Raw genomic sequence first — 13,540 nt, 5'->3', positions numbered from 1 at the left:
GTTGCAGGGAGGACAAACTCTTCCTGGTATTGTGTTGCATCTGTTTGTTTTGTTATGGGGGTCTGGTTGCAGTTTTTTTTTTTGTTGTGTTTGTGTTGTGTGCGTAATGTGATCTATGTTCTTTTGTTGAACATCCAACCTGTAAAGTACATGTTGTGGGTGGTGTTTTTTATCATTATTATTATTATTATTATTATTGATATTGATATTGTTGTCTCTTTGTTTCTAGCTGTCTTTGCTGCTACCGAGTGTGTCACGTGAGCTAGAATGCCAGACAGAATGGCTACAGAGTGTCACAGTAACATTGCCTGCAGTTCTTCAACTGTGCACGAAGTAAATGTCAAACAATTGTTTAATCTCTTGGACAATAATGATCTGGCTGTGGTCAGTCAAACCCGACAGCTTATACAAGAAAACCTACATACAAGTGAGTTATTCACCTCTCCCTCTTTCTCTCCCTCCTCTCTCTCTCTCTACTTTGTTCTTGTACACTATTACCGTTATTGCACACGGTTTGCATTTCAACAGTTTCTTTGATCTGTTACTTTGGTGTGCATGGCTGCTGCAGTTGTGACAATGGTGGTTGTGTGGTAGCTTTGGAGTTAATTGTACAGAAGCTAGAGTAATAGTGTGGTTGTTGTTGTAGTTGATGATAGAAAATATATTCCAATACTGTGCACATGTATAGAAATAAATATTCTTTTATTAATTTAACTTTTTAGGTCTGTTGCCATCTTCATATTCTATAAGAAGAAACAAGTTTTTACAAGGGTAATCCCAAAAGTAAGGTCTCCAAAGCACTGGGAACGCAGAGAAACTGTGCATGTGGCTATTGGCAACACTGTGGTGTTTGTTGTGCATGACCCTGCCCCTGCGCATGCCTCACTGCTACGCTCAGTCTTGGCTTGGCAGTCATATCTGATGGCGCTCCCAATTGACGCTACCGCCAAGTGTGAAGTTCACGCAGTTATTCAGTTTTTGAATGCAAAAGGCATTAAACTGATTGAAATTCAAGCATCACTGTTATAGAAGCAGTGTCATTTGTGAAAATGCGTCCAGCTATAAAAAAATCTACCCAAACAAAATTCCCATCTGCAAAGATAGGAGAATGGACGTTAAAACAATGCTTATGATGATGTATCATTTTATTTCAGCCAAAGAATCTTGGATGGTATCAGGTCTACTTGACTACTACCTCAGTACACATTCTGATGAGGCTCTTAAGATGTTGTCTGCCATTAACAAACAACATGAAAAGGTCAGTGCACTAGTTTCTTCTTCTTCTTCTCTGGTTGCAATAATGGTTGTTAAGGAGCTCTATTCTACCTGTTATTCTAATAACTAATTATCTTACCATGTTGTATTGTTATTATGTGACTCAAGTAACATTAATATATTAATACCACCTGATAATATCATGTGGCAATAAGATGCCATCATGTTCTAAATGTTATTCTGTCAATCACTATTATCTTGCCATGTAGGAATGCTGTTACATGATATTGATGCTTTACTGTATGTTAATGACATCCTTCCATTTGGTATGGTTTCTAGGCTGTATTGTTATCACATGGCTTAGATATTTCACCATGTGATATTGTTACCATATGATATTAATGGGACATAGCAGATATTGACATTCTGCCATATCTCATGTGGTATTGTTATTTCTATTTTCCATATGTTAACATGTATGTTCTACTACTGCCTGATTCTTTACCATATGGCTGTGCTGTTGATCTCACTATAGGTATTACTGGACAAGCTACATGAGAGTATGAAATTCCCAGACCACCGCTTGCCAATTCTTAGAATTGTACTGTATGCTGTCGGAGAAGAACCACAATGGCTCTACCAGATTGGAAACGCAAATCTTTTCTATGACATCATCAAGTGTGTTAAGGTTAGTTTTACTTCCTTTTTTCCCCTTTATCCATTCCAATGTTGTACAAGACATATCAGATGTAGATCAAAGAAGAGATTTACAGACATATTCCACCCACCTTTACTTTATTGCTCAATGCAGGGTAAGCTTTGCTGTCCACTTCTACTATGCTGACCAACAAGCCTAATAAGGGACAAAGGTCATTTAACTACATTGATGTTATTGGTAGAGACATAGAGCATGAAATTGAGGACATATTGAAGCTAATGGGGAATCCTGGTATGGAACTGTGAAATGCATCTCGGTTGTGGCTTCTTGAAGAAGAAAACACATCCCCAAGCTGAATTTATTCATTTCTCCAGTAAAGTTTTAATCCATTATGTCACTACTGCATTGGGGATCAAACCAATCAAAGCATAGGGTATATATTAATATTGTTTACAGTATATATACATGCCTTAAACAAGGTTAATAGTACAGATGTATATTTTTGCCTTTAGTAAAGATGAGGGAGATCACTGATAAGATATGTTGCTTGTATATATACACACTCTAAAGATGAAGTGAATAGTGTAGATATAAATATTGTTTACAATATACACACCATATCTATATAGAAACAATTGATGTACAAACATCAAAAAATATATCCATGATAATTAAGAGCTTGTTAAACTCTAATACAATAAATCCAGGTGAAACAAATTTGCATTTTTATACAAAATCAGTTAAAATGATCCTTTAGAGCAACATGTGTAGAATAAAAGCAGAAAAGTCTAAATTTTTTATATATAGGTCATAATTTAATTGTGCACAACAGGTGTGTCATTAACAATAAACATCATTAATCTCATAATTACAAAATTAAGATATATAATTAAACTTATTTATATGTGACGTTGACTCTAATTAAGAATAACATGTTAATCAGAAACCTTTAATATAACGCATAAATGATTTAGGTAAACATTGCTTTTAAATTAATTAGTTATGTATCTTAATTATGGAATTAATGATATTTATTGTTAATGAAATAGCTGTTGAGCACAATTAAATTATGAATTGTATGTGAATGCTCTAAAATATTGTTTTTAGAGATGTTATAATATAGATATAATCTTAACAATTCATCTCAGACATTAAGACATAGAATTACAGTTTTTTCATCTAAGATACATGTGTGTGTGTGTGTGTGTGTCCTGCATTATTTCCTCTGATTATGTGTCATGGTACAAATAGAAAATAGTTGACAGGGAAGGCTGAAACGTTTTGCTCTTGTTTAGTTCTTCGTCTGATTTTATTCAGCAAATTTAGAATTGAGTTGTGATCATCTTGTCTTATTTTAAAACATAGTGTTTTAGTAGGGTGCGCGATCTAATGTGCCCTGTTTTAAGATAGCTGGGTATAAGAGAAAAATACTGGCTCCCTTAGCCTGCTGTTGCTAGGAGGCTGAGTAATCCAGTAGCAAGTCCCTCATCAGTTTGACTGAAAGTGTGTTGGTCAAATGTGACATATCAGAGTAGATTATCAACAAGCATTACAAAGGACTCTGCTGTGTCTATAACAAACACAGATTTATTCTTATTTTTTAAATCTCATTGATTTCTGTTTTTAATTATTCAAGTTTTTTTTAAAGTTTTTTTTATTACAATGTATTCCATCCATGTTGTTTCTCACTACAGACCGACACCGATGTTCCTGTCTTGATGACTGGCTTAACCATTCTCTCGGCCCTCATGCCTGTCTTACCAAAACATACAATGCCATACCTTACAGACTTCTTTGAGATATTTGGCAGAGTTGCAGAGTTTACCTGTGAAAAGCCAGGTAAGATTTTGTCAGGCTTTTAGGTTTCTCCTGCCCTACATGTAATATAGGGATTGTAGTGGAATTAGGGCACACAATGTTGTAGTATAAGATATTCTGGGATTAGTGTTAGACATTGCTGATGTTGTTATTTAGTCCAAGGTCAGCCCTGGTCAAAGCAGATCTTTGATCAAAGATGTTCTAATTATGACCAATCTGTATCTTTGTATATCAGGGATCTATTGTCCAATGAATCCTTCTTTATTTAAAACAGTAGGGTTTTATAATTTGAGTAATTTTGGTTGTTTCTTCTAATATGTCTCAATATCATGTAGATGTCTCCCTTGTTACCTCATACATACATGTATGCATAAAACGGTTGTGATTTGAGGGAGATTCAGCTGCTCTTTATAATACGTCTAGTTATCTTGAAAAAATTTCCCTTGTTACCTCTTACACATATAAAACTACGGGTTGTGATTTGAGGGAGATTTGACTGCTATTTCTGATAGGTCTAGCTACCTTGGAGATGTCTCCCTTTTACATATATTCATAAACCAATGAGATGTGATTTGCAGTAGATTTGATGTACTTGCAATAAAATCAAAATATTTCTTTGTAAACTTCCTGTTGACTTTCAAATTTCCTTAATCCTTTAGCCTTTCATAATAGAATTCTTTCTTTGTCTTGCAGGAAGCGTTCCCAAAATCTTTGTTATACATTTGAAAGCAGCTCTGTATGCTTTTTTCTACCGTCTGTATGGAATGTATCCCTGTAATTTCTTGATTTTTCTCCGTAACTTTGCAAGACGAGAAGAGAACCGAAACATTTATAAGGCAATAGTGAAGGTAAATGAGAAAGTTTCAATTGAAATTTAGAAGCATATTCCCTCTCCCAACCCCGTGGTTGTCCAGTGTAGCCCCAGGCTGACCAGAGCCTTCTGGGTGGATTTAATGGATGAAAGCTGAAAGAAGCCCATTGTGTGTGCGTGTGTACATTTCTACTTCTCTGAAAATTACAGAGCTACAAGCAATGATGTTGCCATTTCCCCTATCAACAATCATCCACTGATATTGTGCGTTCGAAGCTATGTGAAATAAGAGATCCCATACTTGAAAACCAGGTAAGGGTTAGCAACAGCAAGGGCATCAGGTTGTGAAACAAAACCTAAATAACATTTGCATCTAACCCATGCCAGTATGGAAAAAAAATGCAAGACAAACAAATATTTTCATCCTTTTTTTATATTTAATGTGTGAGTAGTGACAGTCAATCATAAGCTTCAAACAATCGAATATACTCTACTATAGGTATTGAGTACTTTTCTCTCACACACCACACACGCACACACACACACACATTATATATATAATCATATATATAAGTACTTATCTCATACATAAACATACGTGTTTGGTAGACAGAAACTGAAAGAATCCCATTTTGTGTGTGTGTATATATCTCTCCAGCTCCACCCAACCACTCCCACCTTCTCTTCTAAAACGTGAGTAGTCACGTAACTCCTTTACAGCAAGAAACCTGTTCTGCTCTGGTCCCTTCTTTCATACTTCAACACTTCATCTCCCAGCTTAAACCTGCTGCCTCACTTGGGGGTTCATTGTTTTGCAAACTGTCATGGCAACCTCGCTTGTGCTCGTAGCATGAAAAACCACCCAGAAAACAGTATAAAGTGGTTGATGTTTAGGACAGGCATCGAGCCATAGAAACCATTCCAAAGCAGACACTGGAGCACAGTGTGGTCGTTGGATCTTTGTCAAACTGTCCTACCCGTACCAACAGGGAACATGGACATTAAATGACGATGATGTCTTATATGTAAAATATATGTTTTGTATGTAAATACATGTTTTATATATAAATCTGTTTGTAGCCAATGCTGGAGAGAGTACGCTTTAACCCACTCCTTGTCACAGAATCAAAGGAAATGGAAACGGTATCCAGCCGGTAAGATGTTAATACTTTTTGCATTTGCTTTTCTCTTCCTTTCAGATTTTCTCACAATAGTTGTTGTTCTTTTCTTCATTAGCAACCCATTAAAATATACTTTCTCTACCATTTTCCTTCAAAAGTACATTTTGTTTTATAATAGAATTCATTACAAAAATGGCACTTAACATTTTTATCATCTTTTCTAGCTTAACATCCAGTGGTAGATATTTTGGTACAACTGGAGTTTTATTTGAATTTCCGATGCTGACAGGCTTCGTTTCACCTGGAAAGGGCCGCAAGTTTCTTTTAGAATTTAGCATTACCAACTAATGTTTGTTACTGGCATTCTTGCTACTTACAGCAGCAACCTGTACTTTCTTAGTACCTTTTTACTACTAGTGGAATGAATACAGTAATAAACTGCACTGTCAGTTGGTACTTATGTGCAGTAGTGGCATGTACCTTACATTATGTCTAGATTAAATGGGTACCTCAGGGAACCTCATCTTCACACCAATCTTCTGAAATGTGGTGTAAGTCATTAAGAGTTAAATATTTGAACCAACAATACAGTGCGATGCTGGTTACAGGAAATGAACCCTGGACTCTTCAGATAAAAGACCAATCGCATATAGATGAGGATAACTATTTGTAGTTGGTCTAAATATCATTATTTACAGACTCAGCAAATCTTTACAAGGAGACTATTACTTGTGAGTGGATTGAGGATTTCTTGCTATGTCCGACCCATATTCCATTCCTCTCTGTTATCGATGGCATTTTTAAGCTCTTGGATAGTACATCTTGCTCTCTTCTAGCAAAAGTCCATAGAAGTAGCATTCTGGTGCATTCTTCAATTATCCCATCTTGATGTGTTTACATTAATCCTAATCTCCTGTTCATTTCAGTTGGCACAGTAAAGAAACACATGACATTCTAGCCAGCTGTACATCTCTCATCCTCGATCCTATCGAAGGCACTGTCTACAAAGATGAAGAAATCCCAGCATTGTTCTTTTGTCAAAAACAAGGTCAACGTCCTTCGCTGGACCTGGCAACGCAACCAGACAACAATATTGTTACTGGAAACTGTTCCTACAGAGATTCTTTTCTGTCTTCAGGAAGTCTTGGTAATTATTTTTTAACGCTACCTTTCTTATCTCCCCTTCACTCCATTGAAGGACATTGTGGTTATCTTCCCTTGAGTTACCTCATAACAATAGATTCAAGTACAATGTAGATGAATTGTTTCACGCAAAAACACTCTTCTCCGTTGTGTTCGCCTCGAACCAGTGCTATCAAGTATTTAGCCCACAGTCCAAGATTAACGATGAACCATGTCAACAGAAGAATATTTAAAACAGAGTCAGAACTGGTTTCAGCCAGGTTGGTAACGAAAGGGTTAAATAGCCACCAATAATATACATGTTTTGATGCAACAATATATTCTGTGTTTTCTGATTTGAGTAACTAAATATTTCCCTTTGTCTTTTTTGCTTGTAGATTTGAACTTGTCAGCCCTTTGTCAGCCATTGAAAGGGGATGTTTTAACCCCAGACGCCATGCTTTGGTGGAGTCCTTCATTGGATGCCCACCTTTCTACCCCACCCATGTCCCAAGGAAATTCTGCAGCACCCAGCAAAGGAAACACCCCAATTTTAAATTCATGTGAAGTAGATACCCAGAATACAAGTACGTATTTTAAATACTATCAATTAACAGGAAATTATTATTGACTGATCTTAGTCAAATACATTAGTGATCTCTCCACTTCGTCAGACTGGACTAACTGTTTTGCTAGTCGTTTTATAACAGCCTTTATTAAGATTCTAGTTTTCACTTTTAACCTCATCTTTACATTGTATAATTACAATATTTATGCATACACTTTACCTCTACAGCACATATTTATTCGCCATGATAGATTGTTATCCACTAAACCTTTTATTATTTTCTCTCCCTGTTTATTTCTGTGTTCCTTTCTGTTGAAGAGCGTAGGCTTGAAACGTAAAACACTTTCTCATTTCCCAAGCATTAAACTAATACATCTGTTTGTTGTTTACACACCTGTCTTCGTTTTTGTTTTGTTTTTTTTTATAAATTCCAAGTATATAAAGATGTAGTTAATAGTGTGTGTGGAAAAATATATATATATATATACACACACTGTTAACTACATCGTTATAAATATTGGTAGCATGTAAAAAGCACCATTTGAGCATGATTGTTGCCAGTGCCGCCTGACTGGCTCCCGTGCCTGTGGCACATAAAAAGCACCATTCAAGCATGGTTGTTGCCAGTGCTGGCTGGCTGACTGGTCCCATGCCAGTGACACGTAAAAAGCACCATTCAAGCGTGGTCAATGCCAGTACCACCTGAGTGGCCCTCATGCCAATGGTACGTAAAAAGCACTCGGAAAAACTACTCTTGGAGCAGTTGGCGTTAGGAAGGGCATCCAGCTGTAGAAATTTTGCCAGATCAGATTGGAGCCTGGGGCAGCTTCCTGGCTTGCCAGCCCTCAGTCTAACCACCAAACAAATTTGTCAAGTTTTGTAGACAAAACTCACGTTGGAACCTCACTGCCTGAAGTAAAAAAAAAAAAAAATTCAAATTTAACTTAAAGCAAATTTAAGTATATATTCTTTCATATTTAGTATGGTGTAGCTGAGTTTCATTAGTAATTTTTACTAATTACATCTTAATTTTCTTTATCTCCAGATCACCATTCTTGTTCGAAAATGGCTTCTTGTGATATGGAGGTAAGTGTATTCAACTGATGGTGCTGCCCCTCCTATTTAGTTCTAAATATTTACAACCACCATTACCACCTTTATCTTCTTTATCATCATGAATTTATAAACATTGCTTTTAGAAACAGTTCTATTTACCAGTGGAAAGCATTTACCATGTGACAGCATGTTAATCAGAGCATGGCTGAAGATTTTGTAATTGGAATTCCTTAAATGTGCCAAATTCTTGACGAAGGATTAACCAAAGACAATTTTGGGAGTCAGAAGGATGCTTGATTCTGTTCTATTTGTATCCTGTGAAAGGTAACCTATGACCTCATATTCTGGTAATCCTTACCCTCCTCAGGGTTTATACAGTATCTCCCGGCATGAAGAGGTTGAAGGGAAAACCTCTCAAATCTTGCCGGGGTTTCTAATTTACCAATTTAGCATGTGGCTAATTCTATGTTTGAGATAATTGTGAAAAGTTGAAAGAAAATGACTGCGGAATTGAATTAGCAAAATAGATGTTAAATCTACCCTGAAAAACACAGTAATGCCATGTTCTCTGTATCCCTGGGTATTCAGCCCTAATATCTCAACAACTTCCCTCTGACCATTGTCAAGAATAACATATTTGGTTCGTCAACTTGGTTATCTGGGGAATGTTACCTGTTATAGAAGAACATCTCATCTGGAGAGAAACATCTTTTATCTACTGAACTCCATAGAACCAGAGCTAAACAAAGAAATAAAAGCCTCTCATGGCTTGAGCAGACAAATAACTCGGTCTCTTTTTTGCTACTCTCAACCTTTCACATGGGGACACAGCTCAAGCCTGCCGTTATTTAGGTCAATGTTTCTCAGACCGTTTTAGTCCTACCTTGAGAAACGTCATTTTTATGCTAAATATCAGCTGCCCTACTCGCTATGATTAACAAAGAACTTATTGCCAAACTATACAAACATCTAAATTTTCCGAATTGTTTAATTGTTGTCCCACATAAAATTGTGGAATGGTTGGAAACATTGTTGCTGAGTGCTAATGTGTCTCTGTATTGTTGGATCTTTTGTAGAGGCCATCGCAAAACACGAAAGTGACCCCTGTATCTTGCTGCTCCAGTCCAATAGAGGAAAGAAAAGCTCCTGAAATATCAATGCAGTCTTTACACAGCTTTGTGGACACATTCGTTAGCCAGGATCCATCAGGTTTGTATCTGGAATACATCAAAACAACACTTCAAGCAGTTGACAAATTAAGCCCACCACTTTATAATAGACTTGAATCTAATTAAAGGAAATCAATATTTTATAACGACCTTGAATACCTGATTTAAAATACTCCTTAATACTCAAACTACACACCATATACATTAGTAACTCCTTGGTACTCAATCTGCCCACAATGCACATTAGATACTCATTTATACTCCATCTAGTCACCATATTATGTCAAACTTCTTCAAACTTTCTACATAAATTAAATCTTCAGTTCTTAACTGCCACCAATTGAACTTGTTATCAAAACTTACATTGTGACTCTCCTTACTTTGCAGATGTCTGTGATGTAGAGGTGGCCGAACTAACGAAGCGCTATTCATACGAACACAGCCATAAGTTGATGTCTCTCAGTAATGAGGAAGGTCAAAGTTCAAAGGCTGAAGCCTGTGAAAAGTTATCCTCGGATTCTGTAAAACAGTTCATGGAAAAAATGAATCGTATTCGTTTCACCAGCATCACAACAGAATCAGACATTGATAGCTTTGTCATTCAGGACCGGTTCCAGAATCGTGTGAGGAGTCGCTCTTGTCCTAATATTCCTGGTGCAGAACGCTCCATGGAGACCTCCATGGATTCCAAAAGTATTAGTAGTACATGTAGTAAGATAGATGGGAAGATAGTCCAGGTGGAAACGACCGGAACCCAAACCGAGGACATTGATCTGATAGCGTCTTTCAGCGATGATCAGAATAATGCCAACCTGGTCGATGTCGTTCCAAGTGCTGAACTTATCAACCTTTACCACTTTCTTCTGAGTCCATCCCCTTTTAGTTTATGTATCCGCTGTAAGAAATCTCTGGACTCCACCAAGGAGACCGAAGATTGTTCTCTTGAGCTCCTAGGTAAGTTCTCTTCTTTCTCAAAATATTCTTTTCAATTCTGTTCCTTTATCGTTATCTTCCTCTCATTCAACATTATGTTTACAATGAAAGTAGAACAATATTTAACATTAAAACAGTAGTGCTCAACATTTCATTGGAGCAGTATGGCCAAATGAAGTTCACTTGGAAACCACGAGGTCTAGGTTCAGTTCCAATCCATAGTATCTATAGATTATATCATACCCACTACACTCTCTGAGTGGTTGGCATTAGGAAGGGCATCCAGCTGTAGAAACTGCCAGATCAGATTGGAGCCTGGTGCAGCTTGCTGGTTTGCCAGTTCTCAGTCAAATCGTCCAACCCATGCTAGCATGGAAAGCAGACGTTAAATGACGATGACGATGATGATGATGATGATGGTGATATTATAATTTATACAATATATATTATATGATATATTCTCGTAGACTGAGGTTGAGCAACATCATTTCTATGCTGGTGCCACTTGTTTATAACCATCATGTGAAGTCAAGACAAGAGGAGAGCGAGAGAAAGAGAGACACACACACCTCTCTGCATACCCACACCTAAACCCTGTCTCTTAAACCAAACTAAACAACAATTCTGAGAATTACTTTTTATTTGAGAGCTTTGGAAATCTTATTTAATGTGGGGTTGAATAAGTTGCAAATTTTGAAAGTTAATTTTGTGGCTCGTTTAGGTGACTGTCCCAATGACCAGTGGATTAATTTATCTCCTGTGGAGATCCTTGACAAACTGCTGAGTAGAGGTGCTGCCCAACATGATAAAGAGCTTAGTCAAGTCCCTTCAACTACTCAAAGCAACATCACCCGAACATGTTTCGGGGGTAAGTATAATCAGACCCTTTTTTCACTCTCTACACATTGGGTTTTTTTTTTTTACTTTTTCGCTTTGTATTTGCTTTTGTTGTGGTTATTTATCAAAATAATAATAAATTTCTTAACACAAGGCCATATATAGGAAGAAGGATTTTAGTTAATTAAATAAACATAGTATATGACTGGTACTCTTTATTTTATTGACCCTGGTCATGTGAAATGCAATGTTGACTTTGGTGAGATTTGATTTTAGAATGTTAAGACATTGTAACTAAATTATTTAAGATTATCTTCCATATTCAGCCTCTCAATACAATGCTATCCTGTACATTTAATTTAACAATACACAATCTCTCTCTCCCTCCCTCTCTCTCTCTCTCTTTCCATTGTTATCATATATATATATATAACAGTTCCATTCTACCATGTTATATCTAACAGTGATACACTTGACTAATCTTACTAATATCCATGCTATATCCTCTGCCAGGTTCCCCACCCGCTGACGACATTAGTATCCTTCAGAACCAAATTATTCTGATGCAGAACCAGCTCATCTACGAACGTCTCCAACGTGAAGGATTTGCTAAATTGGCTGCAACGAAACAAATCAATGCTTCTCATGTGACAGCTTTGAAGGAACAAAATTCTGCTATAGTATGAATCTTTTAAATTTCTTATCTATTTTATTGTTGTTGAATCGAACAAACCTATTACCAAAATCTTTCCAGCCATAACTATCCATTTCCATCTTCACCGTACATCAATCGTTCCATGCTCATGTGGCTTACACAGAGTATGTTGATGAAATTTTCTACAGCTGGATGCCCTTCCTGTCGCCAACCCTCACCTGTTTCTTCCAAGCAAAGCAATCTTTCTAAGGTTTTTTAGTTGTGCTGTTTAGGATTAAAGATGGTGAGATACAAGACTGTATTTTTGATGTATGTGGGTAGTGATTGTATCTTTGGAAAGAGATTAGAGGTGATGAGGTACGACAATGCTTTAGTTTGCCCACCTTTAGTCAGACTGAAGACAGCAAGCAAACCAAAACTTAGAAATCACTGTCGCCCTTTTGCTTGTAAATATTTACTCTAATACAAAGTATTCAGCAATCCTTCAGTTTAATGTTTATTTCTTTATTGCCCACAGGGGGCTAAACATAAAGGGGACAGACAAAGGGATTAAGTCAATTACATCGACCCCAGTGTGTAACTGGTACTTATTTAATCGAACCCGAAAGGATGAAAGACAAAGTTGACCTTGGTGGAATTTGAACTCGGAACATAATGGCAGATGAAATACCACTAAGCATTTCACCCGGCATGCTAACGCTTCTGCCAGCTCACCGCCTTTCAGTTTAATGTTAAATTGTTTTTATGTATGATTTGGCATAAAAACAAACTTTAATACATAATATGTGTGTGTAGTGCCTGTGTTTGCGTTGTTGAAAGAGACCAGATTTTTGTGTCCCCATTGAAAGACATTCTCGAGGTCCCTGTCATTTCATGTAATACAGGTCTGGCTTGAGACGTTTAAGAGAGGTGCAAATCATGTTTGTGTGCAGCTTATGAAAGATGGCAAGGGAGGGCTGTAAGAGTTAGTTATAGGTAATACTGCACAATTATACTTCAGTTCGTTAACATCCAACAACCAATAGTTATTTCACCATTTGAAAGACTTTGTCGTATTGAGAATTCAGTCAGTTTACCATTTCTTCTCCTTCCAGTTGGATCAATTGCGTCTCCAAGAGAAAGAGATCCGTGATTTACAAGAAACAATCAAGAAACTGCAGGAAGTGAATTGCCAACTGAAACAGACAGAAGACAAGAATCAATATTCATCTATTGAGAAATTGAAGTAAGCTATTTTATTCTTGTTTCTCTCCATGAAATTCAATTGAATTCAGTTGTTGTCTTAAATTCATGCTTATTCATTTTCTAAGCTTCCTAAATTCATGCTACGTTATATTCTAATCACCCAGAATTCATTGCTCTTTTAAAAAAAAATTACGATTTATGCATTGTTGTCTCTCAAATATTTAAAATCTACAATTAAGAGCCCTCTCTACTCGCTGGCGGTACCTACCCACCACCACTACCCATTTTCCTTTATTCAAAAATTCTTATCGCTCCTTAAAATTATGGCTTTTAAGTGTTGATTTCTCAGCCCAAGAATTACAGCGTGATGTGCTGCTTGACTGGTCCCCCCT

The 13,540-nt window shown here is 36.8% G+C and overlaps 1 protein-coding gene across 3 annotated transcripts in view; it reads left to right on the top strand.

The window, feature by feature from the left end:
- LOC106876567 (hamartin) overlaps positions 1-13,540 on the top strand; it is a 40,240-nt gene that overhangs the window by 16,166 nt on the left and 10,534 nt on the right. For all 3 annotated transcript variants that reach the window (XM_014925165.2, XM_014925166.2, XM_014925164.2), the window contains exons 3-16: positions 230-427; positions 1,155-1,258; positions 1,751-1,903; positions 3,568-3,712; positions 4,385-4,539; positions 5,583-5,656; positions 6,550-6,770; positions 7,144-7,332; positions 8,359-8,399; positions 9,446-9,578; positions 9,926-10,492; positions 11,193-11,339; positions 11,822-11,988; positions 13,058-13,188. In XM_014925165.2, the coding sequence (XP_014780651.1) occupies positions 268-427; positions 1,155-1,258; positions 1,751-1,903; positions 3,568-3,712; positions 4,385-4,539; positions 5,583-5,656; positions 6,550-6,770; positions 7,144-7,332; positions 8,359-8,399; positions 9,446-9,578; positions 9,926-10,492; positions 11,193-11,339; positions 11,822-11,988; positions 13,058-13,188 (2,387 nt within the window). In that variant the 5' untranslated portion in view covers positions 230-267. The remainder of the gene's footprint in view (positions 1-229; positions 428-1,154; positions 1,259-1,750; positions 1,904-3,567; positions 3,713-4,384; positions 4,540-5,582; positions 5,657-6,549; positions 6,771-7,143; positions 7,333-8,358; positions 8,400-9,445; positions 9,579-9,925; positions 10,493-11,192; positions 11,340-11,821; positions 11,989-13,057; positions 13,189-13,540) is intronic.

The sequence above is a fragment of the Octopus bimaculoides genome, chromosome 10 (genome assembly GCF_001194135.2).
Source record: "Octopus bimaculoides isolate UCB-OBI-ISO-001 chromosome 10, ASM119413v2, whole genome shotgun sequence".
NCBI classification, from domain to species: Eukaryota; Metazoa; Mollusca; class Cephalopoda; order Octopoda; family Octopodidae; genus Octopus; species Octopus bimaculoides.
This window is presented reverse-complemented; position numbering and strand designations above follow the sequence as displayed.